The sequence below is a fragment of the Phacochoerus africanus genome, chromosome 2 (assembly GCF_016906955.1).
Source record: "Phacochoerus africanus isolate WHEZ1 chromosome 2, ROS_Pafr_v1, whole genome shotgun sequence".
In the NCBI taxonomy this organism is placed as follows: Eukaryota; Metazoa; Chordata; class Mammalia; order Artiodactyla; family Suidae; genus Phacochoerus; species Phacochoerus africanus.
The window spans coordinates 129,232,679-129,249,418 of NC_062545.1; the positions used below are offsets into that span (position 1 = coordinate 129,232,679).

The 16,740-nt window shown below is 40.5% G+C and overlaps 1 protein-coding gene across 3 annotated transcripts in view; it reads left to right on the forward strand.

Moving 5' to 3' along the window:
* The first annotated feature begins 3,267 nt into the window (after positions 1 to 3,267).
* Positions 3,268 to 16,740, forward strand: part of FRMD5 (FERM domain containing 5) — a 331,187-nt gene continuing 317,714 nt past the window's right edge. For all 3 annotated transcript variants that reach the window (XM_047766490.1, XM_047766489.1, XM_047766491.1), the window contains exon 1: positions 3,268 to 3,583. In XM_047766490.1, the coding sequence (XP_047622446.1) occupies positions 3,482 to 3,583 (102 nt within the window). In that variant the 5' untranslated portion in view covers positions 3,268 to 3,481. The remainder of the gene's footprint in view (positions 3,584 to 16,740) is intronic.

The following is a 16,740-nucleotide window of genomic DNA, read 5'->3' on the forward strand; positions in this document are numbered from 1 at the left end:
CTGCAGCTGCTGGCCTACACTACAGCCACAGCAACTTGGGATCTGAGCTGTGTCTGTGACCTATAACACAGCTCATAGAAATGCCAGATCCTTCACCCACTGAGCAAGGCCAGGGATTGAACCATATTCTCATGGATACCAGTTGGGTTCTTAACCCACTGAGCCATGATGGGAACTCTGGGGATTTTATTTTATTTTTATTTATTTATTTATTTTTGTCTTTTGTCTTTTTAGGGCCACACCCACAGCATATGGAGGTTCCCAGGCTAAGGGTTGAATTGGAGCTGTAGCTGCCAGCCTACACCACAGCCATAGCAACTCATGATCTGAGGTGTGTCTGTGGACTACACCACAGCTCACGGCAATGCCAGATCCTTAACCCATTCAGTAAGGCCAGGGACAGAACCCAAGTCCTCATGGATACAAGTCAGGTTCATTAACCACTGAGCTACAATGAGAAGCCCTGGGGATTTTATTTTAAATATGAGCTTCTTTATATTCAAAAACTCATGAACACTATGACACTCAAGGGCATATGAGGCCTTTTATTGAACAAATCCTTTCCATCCTGGGCATCCTGCTCAACAGATTTGAGTAAAACCAAGGTAAACAAGGTATTTTTCCATTTGATTTTATATGGGCCCTTTCTTTTTAGTTCCCCCTAGGCCTTTGTTCTTGAGTCTTGTAGAGGCATACAAGAAACCAGAAACTGATAGATTCTTGCTTTTCTTCCATAATTTGTCCATCCTCTGTTTTTTCACTGAGTGCTCTTATCAAAGAGTAACAGAGAGTTTTAAGTTCTTTCTGGATATTATCATAAGCATGGATGAGTATCTGACTGGTCTTTCAATGAGGTGAGCATCTAAGCTGACATGATTTTCTTAGGCTGAATCAGAGTGTTACTTAATACATTGGCACAGCAGACACAATCTCATCCCTGTTGATTGCATCTATGGTCATACTTTGAAAAAAGACTGCATTTAGTTCTGTAGAGCTTTTCTGGATTCATGGAGTTTTGCTTTTTATTCTAACAGCTGCTTATTTGCATAACCTGTTAAAGATGCTTCACTATCATCACATTACTGGCCTTCCTCAAGCTTTTTGGAATTTTTTTCTTTTTCTTGTAGATTTTGTATCAAATATCAGCTTTTCCTTTAATAAAAGTTCTGCCAGTCTGAAATCTTTGATTATCTTCTCCCAACTACACCACAAAGCTGAGCTTTGTAGAATAACACTCTGACATATTAATAATTGCCCTTGTCTTTAAGACCTTTCTGAAATTCTCTTAGTTTCTTCACAGATCTTTTCTTGGGTTTTAAATGCTATAAAATATCCAGCAATCCATTCAATTCATTTAAAAAACATTTATTGAGGAGTTCCTGCTGTGGTACAGTGAGTTAAGAATTTGGCTACAGTGGCTCAGGCCGCTGCAGAGGTGCTGGTTCAATCCCCTGCTTGGCACAGTGGGTTAAAGATCCTGCATTATTGCAGCTGCAGGTCACAGCTGTGGCTTGGATTCAATCCCTGGCAAGGCGGGTGGGGTGGGGGAAACTCCCATGTGCCCTGGGTACGGCCAAAAAACAAAAACATTTATTGAGTATCTATTATGTAGCAGGCACCAGGCCACCTACTGGGGCTACAAAGTAGAGAAGCTCACATCTGGTTTTATCTAGAATATTTGGTTCCGTTGTTTTAGTTTCTAAAGTAACTTCTCCAGAATCGCATTGAAAAGAAGAATCTCCTCTTATGGCTCTTAAATTCCATGAGGGAGAATGCAGCTAATAAGGAAAGCAATCCAAGTTAGCAATCCAGTATACAAAGTGGGGTGGGCAGGGTGGGTCACATGCAAAAAAAAAAAAAAAAAAAGAAAAAAGAAAAGGTATTGGGGAGATAAATCCTGAAATCCAGAGACAGTAGGGAAGAAGCAAACTTTAATGATTGGATGTTTTTTTCTCCATTAATGCAGGGTTTCTTCCTTTTCTTCTCTTTTTTTTTTGCTTTTTTTTGGGGGGGGGGCACTCCAGTGGCATATGGAAGATAAAATCCAAGCCACAGCAGTGACAATGCAGAATCCTTAACCACTAGACCACCAGGGCACTCCCAGGGTTTCATTTTTGTTATATCTACAAACAACAGTATAAGTGAAAATAACAGAAAATTATGCATATTTCATTATTTTTCTTTTTTCTATTTTTTAAAAATTTAATTTTATTGGAGTATATTGGATTTACAATGTTGTATTACTTTCGGGAGTACAGCAAAGTGAATCAGTCATATATATAAATATATCCACTTTTTTCATACCATTATTTTCCAATTAATATATTTATTCCAGCATTAATGTTCTTTGTTTATTTGATCCTTTTATAAAACATTTCCTTCCATAAAAAATTTTTGAGGGAAAATATTATGTCTCAGCGAAATTTTTGTAAAGAACATGAGGTCTTTAGATATGAAGAAAGAAACATTTTTTTTTTCTTTGTGATGTATACCTTCTGACATAATCTGGTATTTTGTTAAGGAAGTCTGAAGACATAATAATTCTAGTTTTAAAGGTGTAAGGAAAGGACCCATCGTTTCCTCTCCATGACACCAGCTGAAGGAGCACGCCTCAGTCTCTTCCTTTTGTCTTCTGAAAATAAAGGGAAGGAAGCAAAGGATGTTTGAGTGGAGGGTTTTCTAGGGGCTAAACCCGGTGCTTAGAAAGCTCTGAGAATCCTGCAGCTTTAACTGAAGTAGTTCCTATAAACAGATGTTCTCCAAAATAAGAGAGGTGGAGCAGAGAACGTTGGGCAGCCTTGGGATACAGCGCAGGTGGGGGCAGCTGCCTGGTCCAGAGCCGAAGGTGCCTGCATTCTGCAGGTGCTGGGATTGTGAGCTCGCACCGCTTCGGCTCCAGATAGGGCGGGAACCGTGGCGTTGCAGAGTGCGGGACTTAGACCCTGAATCAGAGCTCAAATGTATTGCAAGCAGCAGACCTCGATCAAGCCGAGTGCCCACACCTGGCCCGGGGGAGGGGAAACAGCATCTATAGGAACTGCAGGGAGAAAAGGAGCCCCTGGTTTGGGACGCCAGAGGGCTGGTCCGGCTTGGCTCGGTCAGGCTGCTTTCCCATGATTGCTTCCCCAACTTGTCCATCATCGCAGTGACCTATTTCTATTGGTTCTACTCTCTGCCACTCGGTTCCGCCGCGCTGACCTCCATTGGCCCCCCTCCGGGCGGGGCCCCGCCCCACGAGCTGGACTCGGGCAGTGGGGCGCGGAGGAGAGAGCCCGGCGCTTGCTCTGGGCTTGGGGGAGGCGGTGGCGGAGAAGGAGGAGGAGAAGGAGGAGGAGCGGGGCCAGCAGGAGGCAGCGGCGGCGATCGCGCTGGGGTGATGGTGCAGGTGCTCGGGGCCGGCGCAGAACTGCCCGGCTGAGGGGCGCCTGGTCCGGGGTCTGCAACGCCGCCGCGTCTCTCCCGGACGCGGGCGGGCGGGAAGATGCTGAGCAGGTTGATGAGCGGCAGCAGCAGGAGCCTGGAGCGCGAGTACAGCTGCACCGTGCGGCTACTGGACGACAGCGAGTACACCTGCACCATCCAGGTCAGTGCCGTGCCTCGCTGTCCGCGGGACCCCCTCGTTTCCAGAGTCTGGCCAACTTGGCCCACGGCCGGCGCCCGGGGGTCGCTCCAAACCCGAGGGCTTTGTCCGCTCCGGACTGCGGCGGACCGCCCGGGTGCAGGGCACCTCCGCCTGAGCCCCAGTCCGGGGCTGGGCACCCGGAGCTGGGCTCTGCTGCGGGCAGAGCCCCCGCGTTCTGGACCCCCAACTCATCTCCTGCCCTTTCCCGAGGTGAGGGCGCTTCATCCTGGCTCCCGCCGGTATGGGGAGCACCTTCTGCAGGCGTCCGGAGGGAGGCGGACCGGGCGGTAGGTTCTTCCCCCGGCCGCCCCGTCGGGGGGGGCGCAGCTTTGGCTCTTCCGCCCTGCAAGGACGGCTGGCGGCTTTTCTTATCTCTTTGGTTGGAAGGATAATGGTGTATGTCATAATTTCCCCCTGAGCGCTTGTGAGTCAGAGCTCTCAGAAGGTAGACTGAACGCGCAGCCCATGCAGAGTGGCCTATTGAAGGCAGCCTAGCCCTCTGGGCTTTAAAGATTTAGGCCCCCCTCCGGCCTTTCACTCCCCAAATATTCTGTTGGGCAGTTGTGGTGGAGGGGGGTGACGGGGGGTGGGCGTGAGGTAAAGATTTAGCAACAAGTCCCAGCAATTTGAGGGTTGGCGTTGGCGAGAAAGAATCGGGGACTTAGGGAAAAAAAAAAAAAAAAAAAAACGCCAATAATATAATAATGCTGCACAGCATTTCTTCAGAACCTGGTAATTTTGAAGGTTTTTTTTTTGTTTGTTTGGTTTTTTTGTTTTTTTGTTTTTGTTTGTTTTTTTCCCTACAACCTCTTGCTTCTCTTCCTTCGCTACTGCTGTGTGGTACGTCAGGAGTTGTAGTCTTTCTCAGGAATGCCGTTACAACCTTCTCTTTTCCTGTATTAAAGTCAGAGATAGAAGCATTGACAATGCTCGAGTGTTTAGTTCAGCAGCCAGGAGGATCCTGCGCTCACGGCCGGAAACTGCGCTTTCTGGAGAAGCAAATTGAGTTGGACCCGGAGGGGTCTCACCTGATCCCTCGCTGCTGCAGCAAGAAACACAAGAGGGCTTCTCGCCTAGGACGTGGCAGACAAAAACTGTCCGCCCCGGGTCCTACCCTCTTTGTCTCCCTCCCCGCTGCCTCACCGCCCCCCCCCATTAATTTTTTTTGCTGACAGTGCTCAATAGCGGAAAATAGCGGAGAAAGACGCTGGATAGTATATGAGAGCAGCTGCTGTCTGCTGACTCCGTGCTCAGTTCAGCCTTCTCTCCACTTTCCCTTTTCTTCTAGCTCTGGGCATAAATGCTGACTACTGCCAAAGATCTATGAGGATAGAGAACAAAATCCCTTTTTCAGGCCACTTACATACAGATTAACCAGTCATAAAGATGCTAGCCATCAAGTGAAAGGATTTTTGTAGTTGAATATGATAGGGAGATGTTGTGTATTATTTCCTTACTGAATGAGTGACATGCTACTTTTTGTTTCTATTGTATCTTTATGTGTTACCTACAGTTTTTTGGTGGGGGGGGGCACGAAAAAACATTGAGTTGACATTTTTACCATTTGAATACATTGTGTAGAGCTTTAAAAATCTTTTTCTTTTGTTTTAGATTTTAAAGCATTTACGCAATAACATGTCAAGGGCAGTGTGAGATTTAAACTTCATGAGTCCTAAAAATAGTTTTAGGGTATATGATGAAATAAAATTTCCGTGTCGGTTATTAACTTTTGCCAGTACCAATGAAAATACAATTCATGTCATCTCTCTATTAGTGGATAACCTTGTGGTTTTAAGGTATCGCAATAAGGCAACTAGTTATTTTTCCCAGTTGGTTGATTGGTGTTATAGTTGTGGATCGTTTTTATTACTATTGAGAAAAATATTAAGTTGATCAGTGCCTAATGAATTTATGCTTGCTATATGCTACTGTGGTGTGTTTATTTTCCTGCTGGTCTTATTTTACATAATTACAATTTAACATTTTATAAGAATTTAGGCCACTTTAAAAAATTGAGCTTGGTGTAATATGACCATACTGTAGTATGTATTCACTATCTAGATGTGTTAATGATTGTGCATTGTGGTTCTTGTGTGAAATTTAAAAAACACAGGAATTCTAAAGTCTATGTAATATTATCATTCTTTGGCTCTACTATTGTGAATTGCTTTTATTTTTTACCCATATGAGGAAATGTGAAAAAAGACTATTTATTTGACAATATTTTGTGCATATACCTGTTTTGAGCATTTAGACATTGAGTTTTTAGCAACTTTCTTCCTTGTATATTTCTAGTGGTGTGTGTGTGAGGGGGGAGAGAGCGTGCGCGGGCAGGCACACATACACTTATTTGTCAAGCATTGAGCACAGGGTCTTTTAAATCAGTATGGAAGATGACTGTGAGCTACTTACTATGTTAAAGCAATACTTAACATTTAGGAGTTGCAGTAGCGTATATTAAAAAATTTTGGTGATAAATTCAAGTCCTTTTCCTGAAAGTATTGTATGCCATATTTTAAAGTAAGGGATCTATTTTAGAAAAATTCAGTGCTTCTTGAGATCATTAGAGACCACTTAGGGTGTTACAGAAACAGAAATGTATCACTGGGTTAGAGTCATAATAGCCACATTTGGTAAATTTCAGTTGTAGGAAATTCTATCAAAGTGTTGGTCTAAGCTTTCATATTGCAGCAGTTATACTGATCTGGCATTTAGGATGTGATTATTAAGGTAATGAAAATGCCTTATATTCTCTTAGTGAAGGTTGCCACAGTTACCAGATTATTCTTCTATTCTTTCTGACATGCAAATGTATTTGTAGACCACGAGAAGTGAAAGTATACATAGGAGGGTTGTAATATAATTGCTCCCTGGTGAAGAACATTGTTAACAGCTCCCTGACAGTTTTGAAGGTCATTGCCTTATAAATACAGATCTGGTCCATATTTTTCACACATTTGTTTCATTTATGCACATCTGCATTTACTTACCACATTTACTACCTTACTTTGTTATTTTATTTGGGAGAAAATAGGAAAAATGAAAAGGCTACCTAGTATCCTTGAACTCAGTATACCAAATGGAGTCATTTAGGTGTTTAGGAATGTAGTATCCTAAGGAATAGATTTTTAACTATTTTTCAGGTTATAACAGTTTATAAAATATTAAGAATATATATTGCAGAAATGCCAATAGAAAGTCATTGAAAAATATACATTGCCAAGTTAGAAATGTTAATCACTTTTTTTTGTTATTGCTGAAAAGTAAAGCTACCCTAGGAATGAATTTGATTTTACTGGGAACACATTAAAATAATAAGTGATTAAACAGCTAGGTTAAATTAGTTTTTGCCGTTAAATAAGGTACGACCATAAATGAAATGTGTGTGCAGGGGCTGTTCTAAAGTGGCACTAAGATGTGGATTTGATTGTGTCTCAGCCACTTAGTAACTGTGGCACCTGGGGAAAGGGAGGGAATATTAAGAGTGAGAAAAAAATGCATTGATCCCTGTACCTGCCAGGCACTCTGCCTATATTATTATCTCATTTACCTCACATCAGCGTTATGGATTGATTATATACCCATTGTACCAGCTGAAAAAAATGGGATTGTGGGTTGGTGGGAGAGCCTATGTTTGTTGAATAGCTAACCATGTATTAGGCTTTCTGCTAGATGCTTTGCTTATAGCTCACATCAGCCACTGAGAGGTAGGTGGTATTATCTTCATTTTACAGATGAAAGGCAGTCCCAGGTGAAGGAACTTACTCAAAGCTAGTAGGTAGCTGTACTGTATTTAAACTCAGGTCCTTTTGTTTCTAAATCCCATCTTTCTTTGTTCCCTCTATCTATTTTGACTCCTTCAGTCACTTCACCTGTCTGTACCTTAATTTCTTCATCCATAAAATGGAAATTTAATTCTTAATTCACAGTAACGAGAAAATTACTTGGAAATATCACTACAGATAATAAGGGACATTTAAGTACAATAAGATACTGTACTTACACTGTGCTTTATTTCATTCAATAGAATTGAGAAATGTTTTTTGGGGAAAATAAATGAACATAAGCCGTTTAAGTCCCCATATATTGGTTTCTAATTAATCTCAATAAAATTGTGAAATCCAAGGCCAGCATAACTGAAGTCTTTGTTAGAACTCTTCTTTAAAATCAAGAGTTCAGGTTTGCTTGACTTCTCTTCTACCAAGTCTTTGGCTTTAGAAGGGCATTTATTGCTTGGACCATGATTTATCTTTTCTAAGAACTTCTGCTTCTTGGTAAGTGGAATCCTTGGTTTCATTAATGCAAAAGGCATGTTCTTAGAGAATTGGGATAATTTTATTCACAGAGAAAAACACAAAGCTGTTATATTTTCATGAATATTGGTTTTTTTAAACTTGATTTTTAAAAAGTAATTATGCTATCTCAGGATCTCTGTTACAATAGCAAGTCAGACTGTAATTCTTAAGAATAAGGTAGTTCCAAAATTAGCCTTGTAGGATTCTAAAAGCACTTGTAATTGTTTCTTAATTTGTGTAGTAAAACATTTATTGTATAAAACTAATGCAAATCAGTATTTTTAATACAGAAGGTAAATTCTGATGTGTATTAATGTTTTCATTCTTTTCTTTTTGAAGAAGTCTTGTTAAAGAGAGTGTCAGTGACATCCAAGAGAGACCTAGAAGCAATGACTGCAGCAGATTTTACTCAAGGGTGTGAATTTGCATTCTATTAAGTGCTTGGAATGAATATGCTAGGTGAGGCAATTCAGCATAGTGTATAAGAAAAGAGCTTGTGGTTTTTGAGTCCTCTGTTACATTGTCTAGAGACTTGTTTATAGTGTCTGTGCTAGCATTAGTATCATACTTGGAAATAAAAGGAAATGTGTGCCAAAATAAAATCAGACAACCTGAAGGCAAAAAATGGTCATTTTTCATATGTTTGTAGTGGTTTTTATATAGGTCATAAAATGTGTAACCCCAAATAAGAAGCAAAGCATTAGTTTTAGAGGTGGCTTACCAATGATACAATAATTACTCTATTAAACTATTTTTAAAAATTATTTTAAGCACTTAATTTTCTGATAGATTATACTTCAGAATTTATAAAGGAGAGAGTAAGAGGGAGCTATAAATCTTAAACCCGAAGAATTATAGCACCTAGTCCAGTGTCTTACATAGATATAGTTCAGTAAATGTTTGTGCTACTTGGTTGCTGTTAATCACAACACTTTAAAATTTCTTATGCCTGAAAACTAAACATTTTCTAGCAATTGTAAAACACTTTATATAGTTTCACCCTATCCCATTTCAAACCATTTTGCTGTGTAGCCCCTCTCTCTGGTGAGAAGTACAGTATGTAAGATGGTATTTTATGGATCCTTTGAGGTCTCTGCTAACTTTAGGCAATTATCCTTTGTTGAATTAGTGGAGCTTTAGGCTATAGCTCCTATGATTTTTTTCTTTTGTCTCTTAAAATCTTAGGGTTTTAAGCCTTTGAGGTGTCCTCACTGCCCCCGTCTCTGCAGGTTTAGAATGCTTAGATCAAATGAATACTGGGCTTGATGGAGCCTTAGAGGTCTGGCAGAATTAGGATGTTGAACATAGGGTTCACCAGAGCCACAGAAACGTCCTTCACTCCTTGCCCCTCAGTGCCACATAAAAAAAATCTCCTCACTTTCTAACTTCTTGCCCCAACAGGAAGTGAACCATGCTTCCTAAATCTGTTTCTAATTATGTCTATTTTAAGTTGAATTCATCTTCTCTCTGATAGCCTCCTGTGTTTGCAGACCCGGTTTCATGGAGCAGACTTCTGTGTGTCACTCTTCCTCAGCTCTGCCCAGCCAGAGCTTGTTCAAGAGTTTTGAATGTCATGGAGGGTTGACAGCAACCTGATGGCTTCGGACTTTGCAGACCTGGCTTCATGGAGCAGACTTCTGTGGGTCACTCTTCCTCAGCTATGCCCAGCCAGAGCTTGTTCAAGAGTTTTGAATGTCATGGAGGGTTGACAGCAACCTGACGGCTTCTGTGTCTTACCTACGTGGTACTCAGGGAGGAAGCTGCTGTTCTCCTGGAGGCTAGGTGGCAATTGCTGTTCTTCAGTTTTATGGCTTTGATCCTTGGGGCTCAAGCCAGTCACCTAAATGGTTTTCTCATCCAGCTGAGAAATTTGAAGAATTCTAAAGCATCTCCATCCTATGTTGTAGAGAAAATGGTGTTTCCTCTAAGAAAACAAAACACCTTGTCATATGTTCATCCTAGCCATTGAAACAGGCCTTCTTTTCCTTTAGGACCCTAGGCTCTTGTAGCCAATACAACTATTTGAGCTTTTTTTAACATTTTACATATAGGTAGAGCCAAAACTAGTCTAAAGAGAGCAGTTTCTTTGGGAGGATAAACCCTAGGTTTAAATTATGGACTGCTTGCCTTCCAAGGCCACCATGTGATCCTCATTATTGTCAATATTTTGAACAAAATAGGCCCTTGTATTAATCTTTCCCCAACTGTAATTGCAGTACTGTTTCTAAGGATGGTGTTTAACTTTTGTGGTCTTTCCAATTTAATTGTATCATATCCTAGATTTGGAAGGTAGGAACTTGTAAAGATTCTTAGGTTCATATTTGCCAGGCGTTTGCTTGCTACTGTCAGACTCAACATCAGCTTGTGTGAATCAAGTCCTCTAAGGAGATCTTTCCGTGCCATGCTCATACAGGCAAAATAATCAGGCCACATGCTTGGCAACAACTGAGTTTGTGTACAATAGCTCCATTCACTTATCTACAGAAAACACCCCTTTGACAGTGATTATAGCTTTCATTGTCCCCTCCTTTTTCTGACTCCCTACATTACCATGACCTCATCTATTGGTCTGTATTTAGAGGCACTCTGGACCACTCCAGATATACTTTTAGGATTTGTTCTTATATGTCAAAGGTCATTTCAAGTTAGACAACCACTGCCCACCAAGGGAAGCCACTCAGGATCAGGACCAAACCTAGCTATTTTTATACCTTCTTGGTGCCATCTTACTGTGTCACAACTCAGGTACTCTGAAAATTGTGAACCTTGTTAAAAGCAAGGAGAATAGAGTGGGTGGGTTAGAGCATTGGTTATCAAAGTGTAGTTCCTGGATGAGCAGCATCAGTTTCACCTGGTTCTTATTAGAAATGCAAGTTCTTGGCCCTACTGCAGACCTAGTGAATTGGAAACTTGTGGTGTGGAGGTTGGCAGTTTGTTTTAATGAGTCTTCCAGCTGAGTTTTAAGCTTGCAGAGGTTTGAGAATCGCTACCACTGGGTTACACAGATATTTAGTAGGTAACATTGATGAGTTGATTGACTGCATATAAGAAGTGAAGGAGAAGCCGGTGGCCTTAACTGATTCTCTACTCTTAAAAGGTAAAAGGTTATTTGCAGATATGCGTATCTGTCTTCAGGTGGGCAGGATTCTAAAGATGGGTCATAATTCCAATTGGGTGCTCTTTTATTTATTGTTAAGTTTTATTTTTGTCTTCCCTGACCTAAAAACAACGTGATTATTTCATATTTGTAACTGTTTTTCAAAGAAATCTTTACACCTTAAAACACTGGGGGAAAAAGAAGAGTAAAGGCCCTTATTGTTCAAAGGCTTACAATCTAGAGCAGGACTGTTAATATGTAAGTAATATATCACAGAATTCAGGGCTAAGATAAGGTGATATGCTGTGGCAGGCATATGTGGGGGACTCAAAATTAGTATTTCTCAAAGGAGGTGAGATTTGAACTAGGTCATGAAAATTTGCCAAAAGCAGAAGATGGGCTGTGGGGATGGGTAAAGGGCATTCGAGGCTGAGGTAACAGCAGGTTACTTGTAGGTAGAAAAGCTAAAAATGTAAAGCCAGATACATGTAGTCTTTCCTTTATGTTGATCTGGTTTACTCTGGTACAATTGCATCAAACAACAGAAGTTTACTTGCTTAGGAAAAATTACTGTCAGCAAATTTCAATCATTCTTGACATGCTCAGAGGAGCCAGTTTAAACTAAAAATAAATGCATAAAACTGGCATTGAATTAAATCTAATTCCAAATTGGGTAACACAAATTAAGATTCTTCACAAGGCAATGGCATCATAGAAAGAAAAAGTAAATTCAGATATCAATCTTAATTCTGTGGTTGCAGCAACTACATATAAATTTTATTTTCAAGAGACGTCATCTCTGGCATTAGTTTAATTGCCTGAAAAAAGGGTGTCAAATTTCAACATTCAGCTGATGTTTAAAAATCCTTTGACTGATACAGTGCAGCCTAGATTGTGCATTAACAGTTGGAAAATGTGACCTGTAGAACCCCAAAGGCACATTTCAGCACCTCTGTTCCCAAACCTCAGTGGCCACCAAAAATAGCTTTTCTAAGGGATGGAGGAGTGCTTCCCCGGATTCCCCCCATGAACCCCTGCCTGCCAGCTCCAAAGTTCCCAGCCCTACACAGGGTGTACTTTTAGCACTCAACACAATGCCAGGCTAGAGCTTTGGGGATGGGAACCTCCAAGAAAGCACTGTTTGGCATTTGGGCAATCAATGTTCGGCAGAATGCCAATGCTAATAGGTTATTTTGCTCTGGAAAAGGGAAAAAGGAGGGATAGTCTGAAAACTGATGAATAGAAGAATGACTGACAATACGGCACTTGATTTTGTTGAAGAGATTAAGTAGGCTTGCTGTGAAGTGGTATTATAGGAGCCAGATAAATTAGCAAAGGCCCACAGGCCCAAGACCTGAAAGAAATAGTACTATATCAAAACAGCATGCCCCAAGGGCACACTCAAAAGTCTGGCCACTTTCATTGAATTTGTGGTAGGAAAAAGCCAAGTCATTAGGAATCCTCACAGTCTGGTACTCTATCAAGGCACTCCATATCCAGCAAATTATCCTTTGTCTCCAGGAAGGTGTAGAGCCTTCTTTCTCTATAGCCCGATTTAACTCAAGGGCCTCTAGTCTGGGCCCTAGTCTAATTTTGAAGACACCTAAGTGGAAGAGTTGGCTTTGGAGTCCTAGAGGATTCCAAATACTCTAGCAGAAGGTACTACTAAGAGTTGTTTTGTCAAGCATGAGCCAGGATAAGAACATTGATCACAACACAAGGAAGCAGAATTAATCAGTTCACCTAAGGATCTCCAGTACTTCTGGGGGATAATTGAGGCTGGAGAAGGCATCCAGCATGCCCTCTTTCAGATATGTGCCTCTTGAAAAATATGAAAGTGCTTGGAGTTATTATGGGATTGGAGGTTTGTAGGTCTGAAGGACCCATGTCCTGGCAGTGATGCCTGGGATGTTATACTGCACTTTGAACCTGCAGTTTCACAGTACACACTCATCTGTACAGAGGAATAGCCTATCAGCAATTTTGGGAGGCTGCTCAGAAGAAATTTAGCTGTTGAGAGATAAAAATCTGATCAAAACATAAGGTAGTTCCAGCACTGCAATGCAGCTTCTTCAATCTATACCCAGTTTCAGATTCGAGTATGTGTGGAGTAGGTTAAAAAAAAAAGTGAACGGGGGTTTGCTTGGTGTAGCTGTTGGACAAAAGTTACTGAGCTAACTATTGCAATGCCAGGTTTTATAAGTAGAATAGCCGATTAACATTTTCTTTCCTTGTTTTTAAATACACCTTGGATTATTTAGATAAGCTTGTTTAAATGGATACCGACAGTACAGAAAGCACATCTAAGCATTGTTTTCTTTTTCTTTTCTTTTTTTAAAAATTTTATTGGTGTATAGTTGACATAAAATGTTGTATTAGTTTCAGGTGTGTAACAAAGTGGATCAGTTATACATATACATATATCCATTCTTTTTTTCCATATAGGTTATTATAAGCTATTGGGTAGATTTTCCTGTGCTATACAGTAGGTTCTTGTTAATCATCTATTTTTTTAATGTATGTAATGATTTTTATTTTTTTCCATTATAGCTGGTTTACAGTGTTCTGTCAATTTTCTACTCTACAGCATGGTGACTCAGTTACACATACACGTATAGACTGTTTTTTCTTACATTATCATGCTCCATCATAAGTGACTAGATACAGTTTCCAGTGCTACACAGCAGGATCTCATTGCTTATCAGTCATCTGTTTTATATAGTAGTGTGTATGGGTTATTCCCACTCTCCCAAATCCTCCCTCCCCTCAATGGTTTCATCTATGGTAACCATAAAATTGGCTCTGAAATCTTAAGAATTGTTTTCTAATAATTTTTATTGTAAAGGAGAACACGTGTTATATGTATTCTAGTTTTTGATATTGGATACACTAGACTGTGATTATTTTATTTTATTTTTTATTTTATGTTTTTATTTTTCCCATTATAGTTGACTTACAGTGTTCTGTCAAATTCTGCTGTACAGCAAAGTGACCCAGTCATACATACATATATATATATTCTTTTTCCTCCCATTATTCTCCATCGCGTTCCGTCACAAGTCAGTGTAATTATTTTATTTTTTATAATGATTTTTATTTTCCCCTTATACTTGGTTTACATAGTGTGATTATTTTAAAGAGACAGATATGATGATATTATATTGTTCTGCAAATTAGATCTTTTAGTTTGTCATAAAATATTATGGACTATTCCTGCTAATAATGTATTTCATATAAGATACCTTTAGCTTCTGGTCATAAGGAAATGACCAAAGAACTAGAAAAACTTTCTCTTCACTTGTTGATTTCCACAGTTTTTTTCATCTTTTCTGACATGATAACTCTTTTATCCATCTCTTACTATGTTTTTTGTTTTATGCTGATTTATACTTTGGGCCATTCATTTAACACAGTCTCTTAGCACCACTTCCAATTGTTGTCACTTCCAATATACCTTTGCTTGTGGCCAAATTCTTGGTATGGTGGCTACATCTTCTGTTGGTGGTGGGGAGTATTAAAAAAAAGGTGTAATCCTAATGTATGTAAATATGTGCTGCAGCATTATGTGATCTATATCCTTTAGTTTCATTAACACAAAAGTGTTGTATATTAGATTCAAGACAATACAAATAAATGAAAATCTATATTGTATAAAGTGACATGAGGCTGGACTACGTATTATATGTTTAGAGTTTCTGTTAACTTTTTTGCATTTATATTTAATGGATTATAAAAATTGTATTTAATGCATTATTATCATTCTTTAATGGATTATAATGGATCATCGCAGTGAGACTCGATGTCTGTGACCTCAGTTCTGGTTCTTAGGGACTGGATGGACATGGTGGGAGTATTGCCCATGGTCAGGAACATCTTTATTCTGGACAGCTAAAGTCAGTGAACCCAGAGGGAGAGTTAAAATAATTGACCAAAGGGAGAAACAAAAGATAAAAACCAGAGAAACAGTTGTGATGGAGCAAGATGAACCTTAAGCAGAAATACCTGATCAGAATTTGAAGGAAGAATCTGGAGAAAAAGGTTGAGGATAATGAAAGGCTACTGAAGATCTATTTTTTTGTTGTTGCAGCTAATTTTTTTTTTTTTTTGGTCTTTCTTGTCTTAGGGGCACACCTGTGGCATATGGAGGTTCCCAGGCTAGGGGTCTAATCGGAGCTGTAGGTGCCAGCCTACACCACAGCCATAGCAATGCCAGATCTGAGCCATGTCTGCAACCTACACTACAGCTCATGGCAATGCCAGATCCTTAACCCACTGAGCACGGCCGGGGATCGAACCCACAACCTCATGGTTCCTAGTTGGATTCGTTTCCTGCTGCTCCATGATGGGGACTCCTGCAGCTGAATGTTATAGAATGGTTTAAAGGCTCTAGGCTTGGTCCCCAAGTTGGGGTGATATTTGAAAAAATCAACAGCAACAAGTCCTGGTGAAAACCTAACTCACTGATCAAGACTCTGCCAAAGAGCACTGAAGTTGGGCCTAGGGCCTTCTAGTGGCCCAAACACTAAGTATTTAGTGCTAAATCATGGGAGGTGGGATTGCTGTTGGTCTCTGGGAAGAAAGGTGAAACCTCTCAGGGCAGCAGCTAGCTATTTGCCAACTGGTAGAGATTGCAGCATTTTAGTGACCAGCATGGTCTTACTGGAGCATGCCAAGCTGAATTCATTCCTCACTCTGTCAGGCTTCTTCTGTTAGGTGGGATGAGATGGGAATGTCCAAGAAGCCATAAGAGCCCAGATGTTTTTGAGGTATACTGGGGATCTGGATGAATTCAGTTTTTATCCTTCTACTGTAGCCTACCTGATGGCAGGAGTCAGAGCTCGTGTGTTGCCTTCCCTGGCTCTCTATTTGTGCTTGCCAGATATGGGGTCCTAAAGGTCTCAGTTTTATCCTTCTCTGGATTGATGGACCCATTCCTACCTTTTGCATGTTTACAAAATGCAACTATGATTGTTCTCTTTTTAAAATCCTTTAAGCTTTCCCCATTCTCTACTGGATTAGAGCCTTTTAGCCTGGCATAGAAGGCCTTCCTTGATCTCTCTGCTGCCTCCCTTCCAGATTTGTTTCCTGTCATCCTCCATATGCATTTTTTCCTGCTGCAGGAGTCATCCACTCTCATTACCTCCCTTCCAGGGTAGACTCACTCCCTGGGACGCTGGGCAGTGCCTTGAGGGACCTTACTGTAGCACTTACCACATTGAAATGTAAATATTCACTCATGTATCTCCCTCTCACTAGACTGTGAATTGTTAGAAGGGCAGAGATTATTATCTCTGTACAGTTAGTATCTAAGGTCTCACCTTGAGGCTCAATAAATGTTGATTGTAGATGTGCATGAATGAAAATGTTAGCTCTGATAAAGAGGATTATTAAAAATGCAAATGTAAGGTTACATCTGACTTGAACTAAATAGGTTTTTAAAAATGGGAGTTCCTGGCTTGGCTCAGTGGTAATGAACCTGACTGGGGTCCATGAGGATGCCAGTTTGATCCCTAGCCTCACTCAGTGGGTTAAGGGTCTGGCCTTGTCTGTGAGCTGTGGCGTAGGCTGGCAGCTGTAGCTCCAATTCAACTCCTAGCCTGGGAACTTCATATGCTGTGGGTGCAGCCCTAAAAACAAAAACAAAAAAAATGAACACATCAGATTTTTTGGTCTTGATAGAAGCATGTTATGGTGACTTTAAAAGGTGGTGATGATTGTGCAACTAT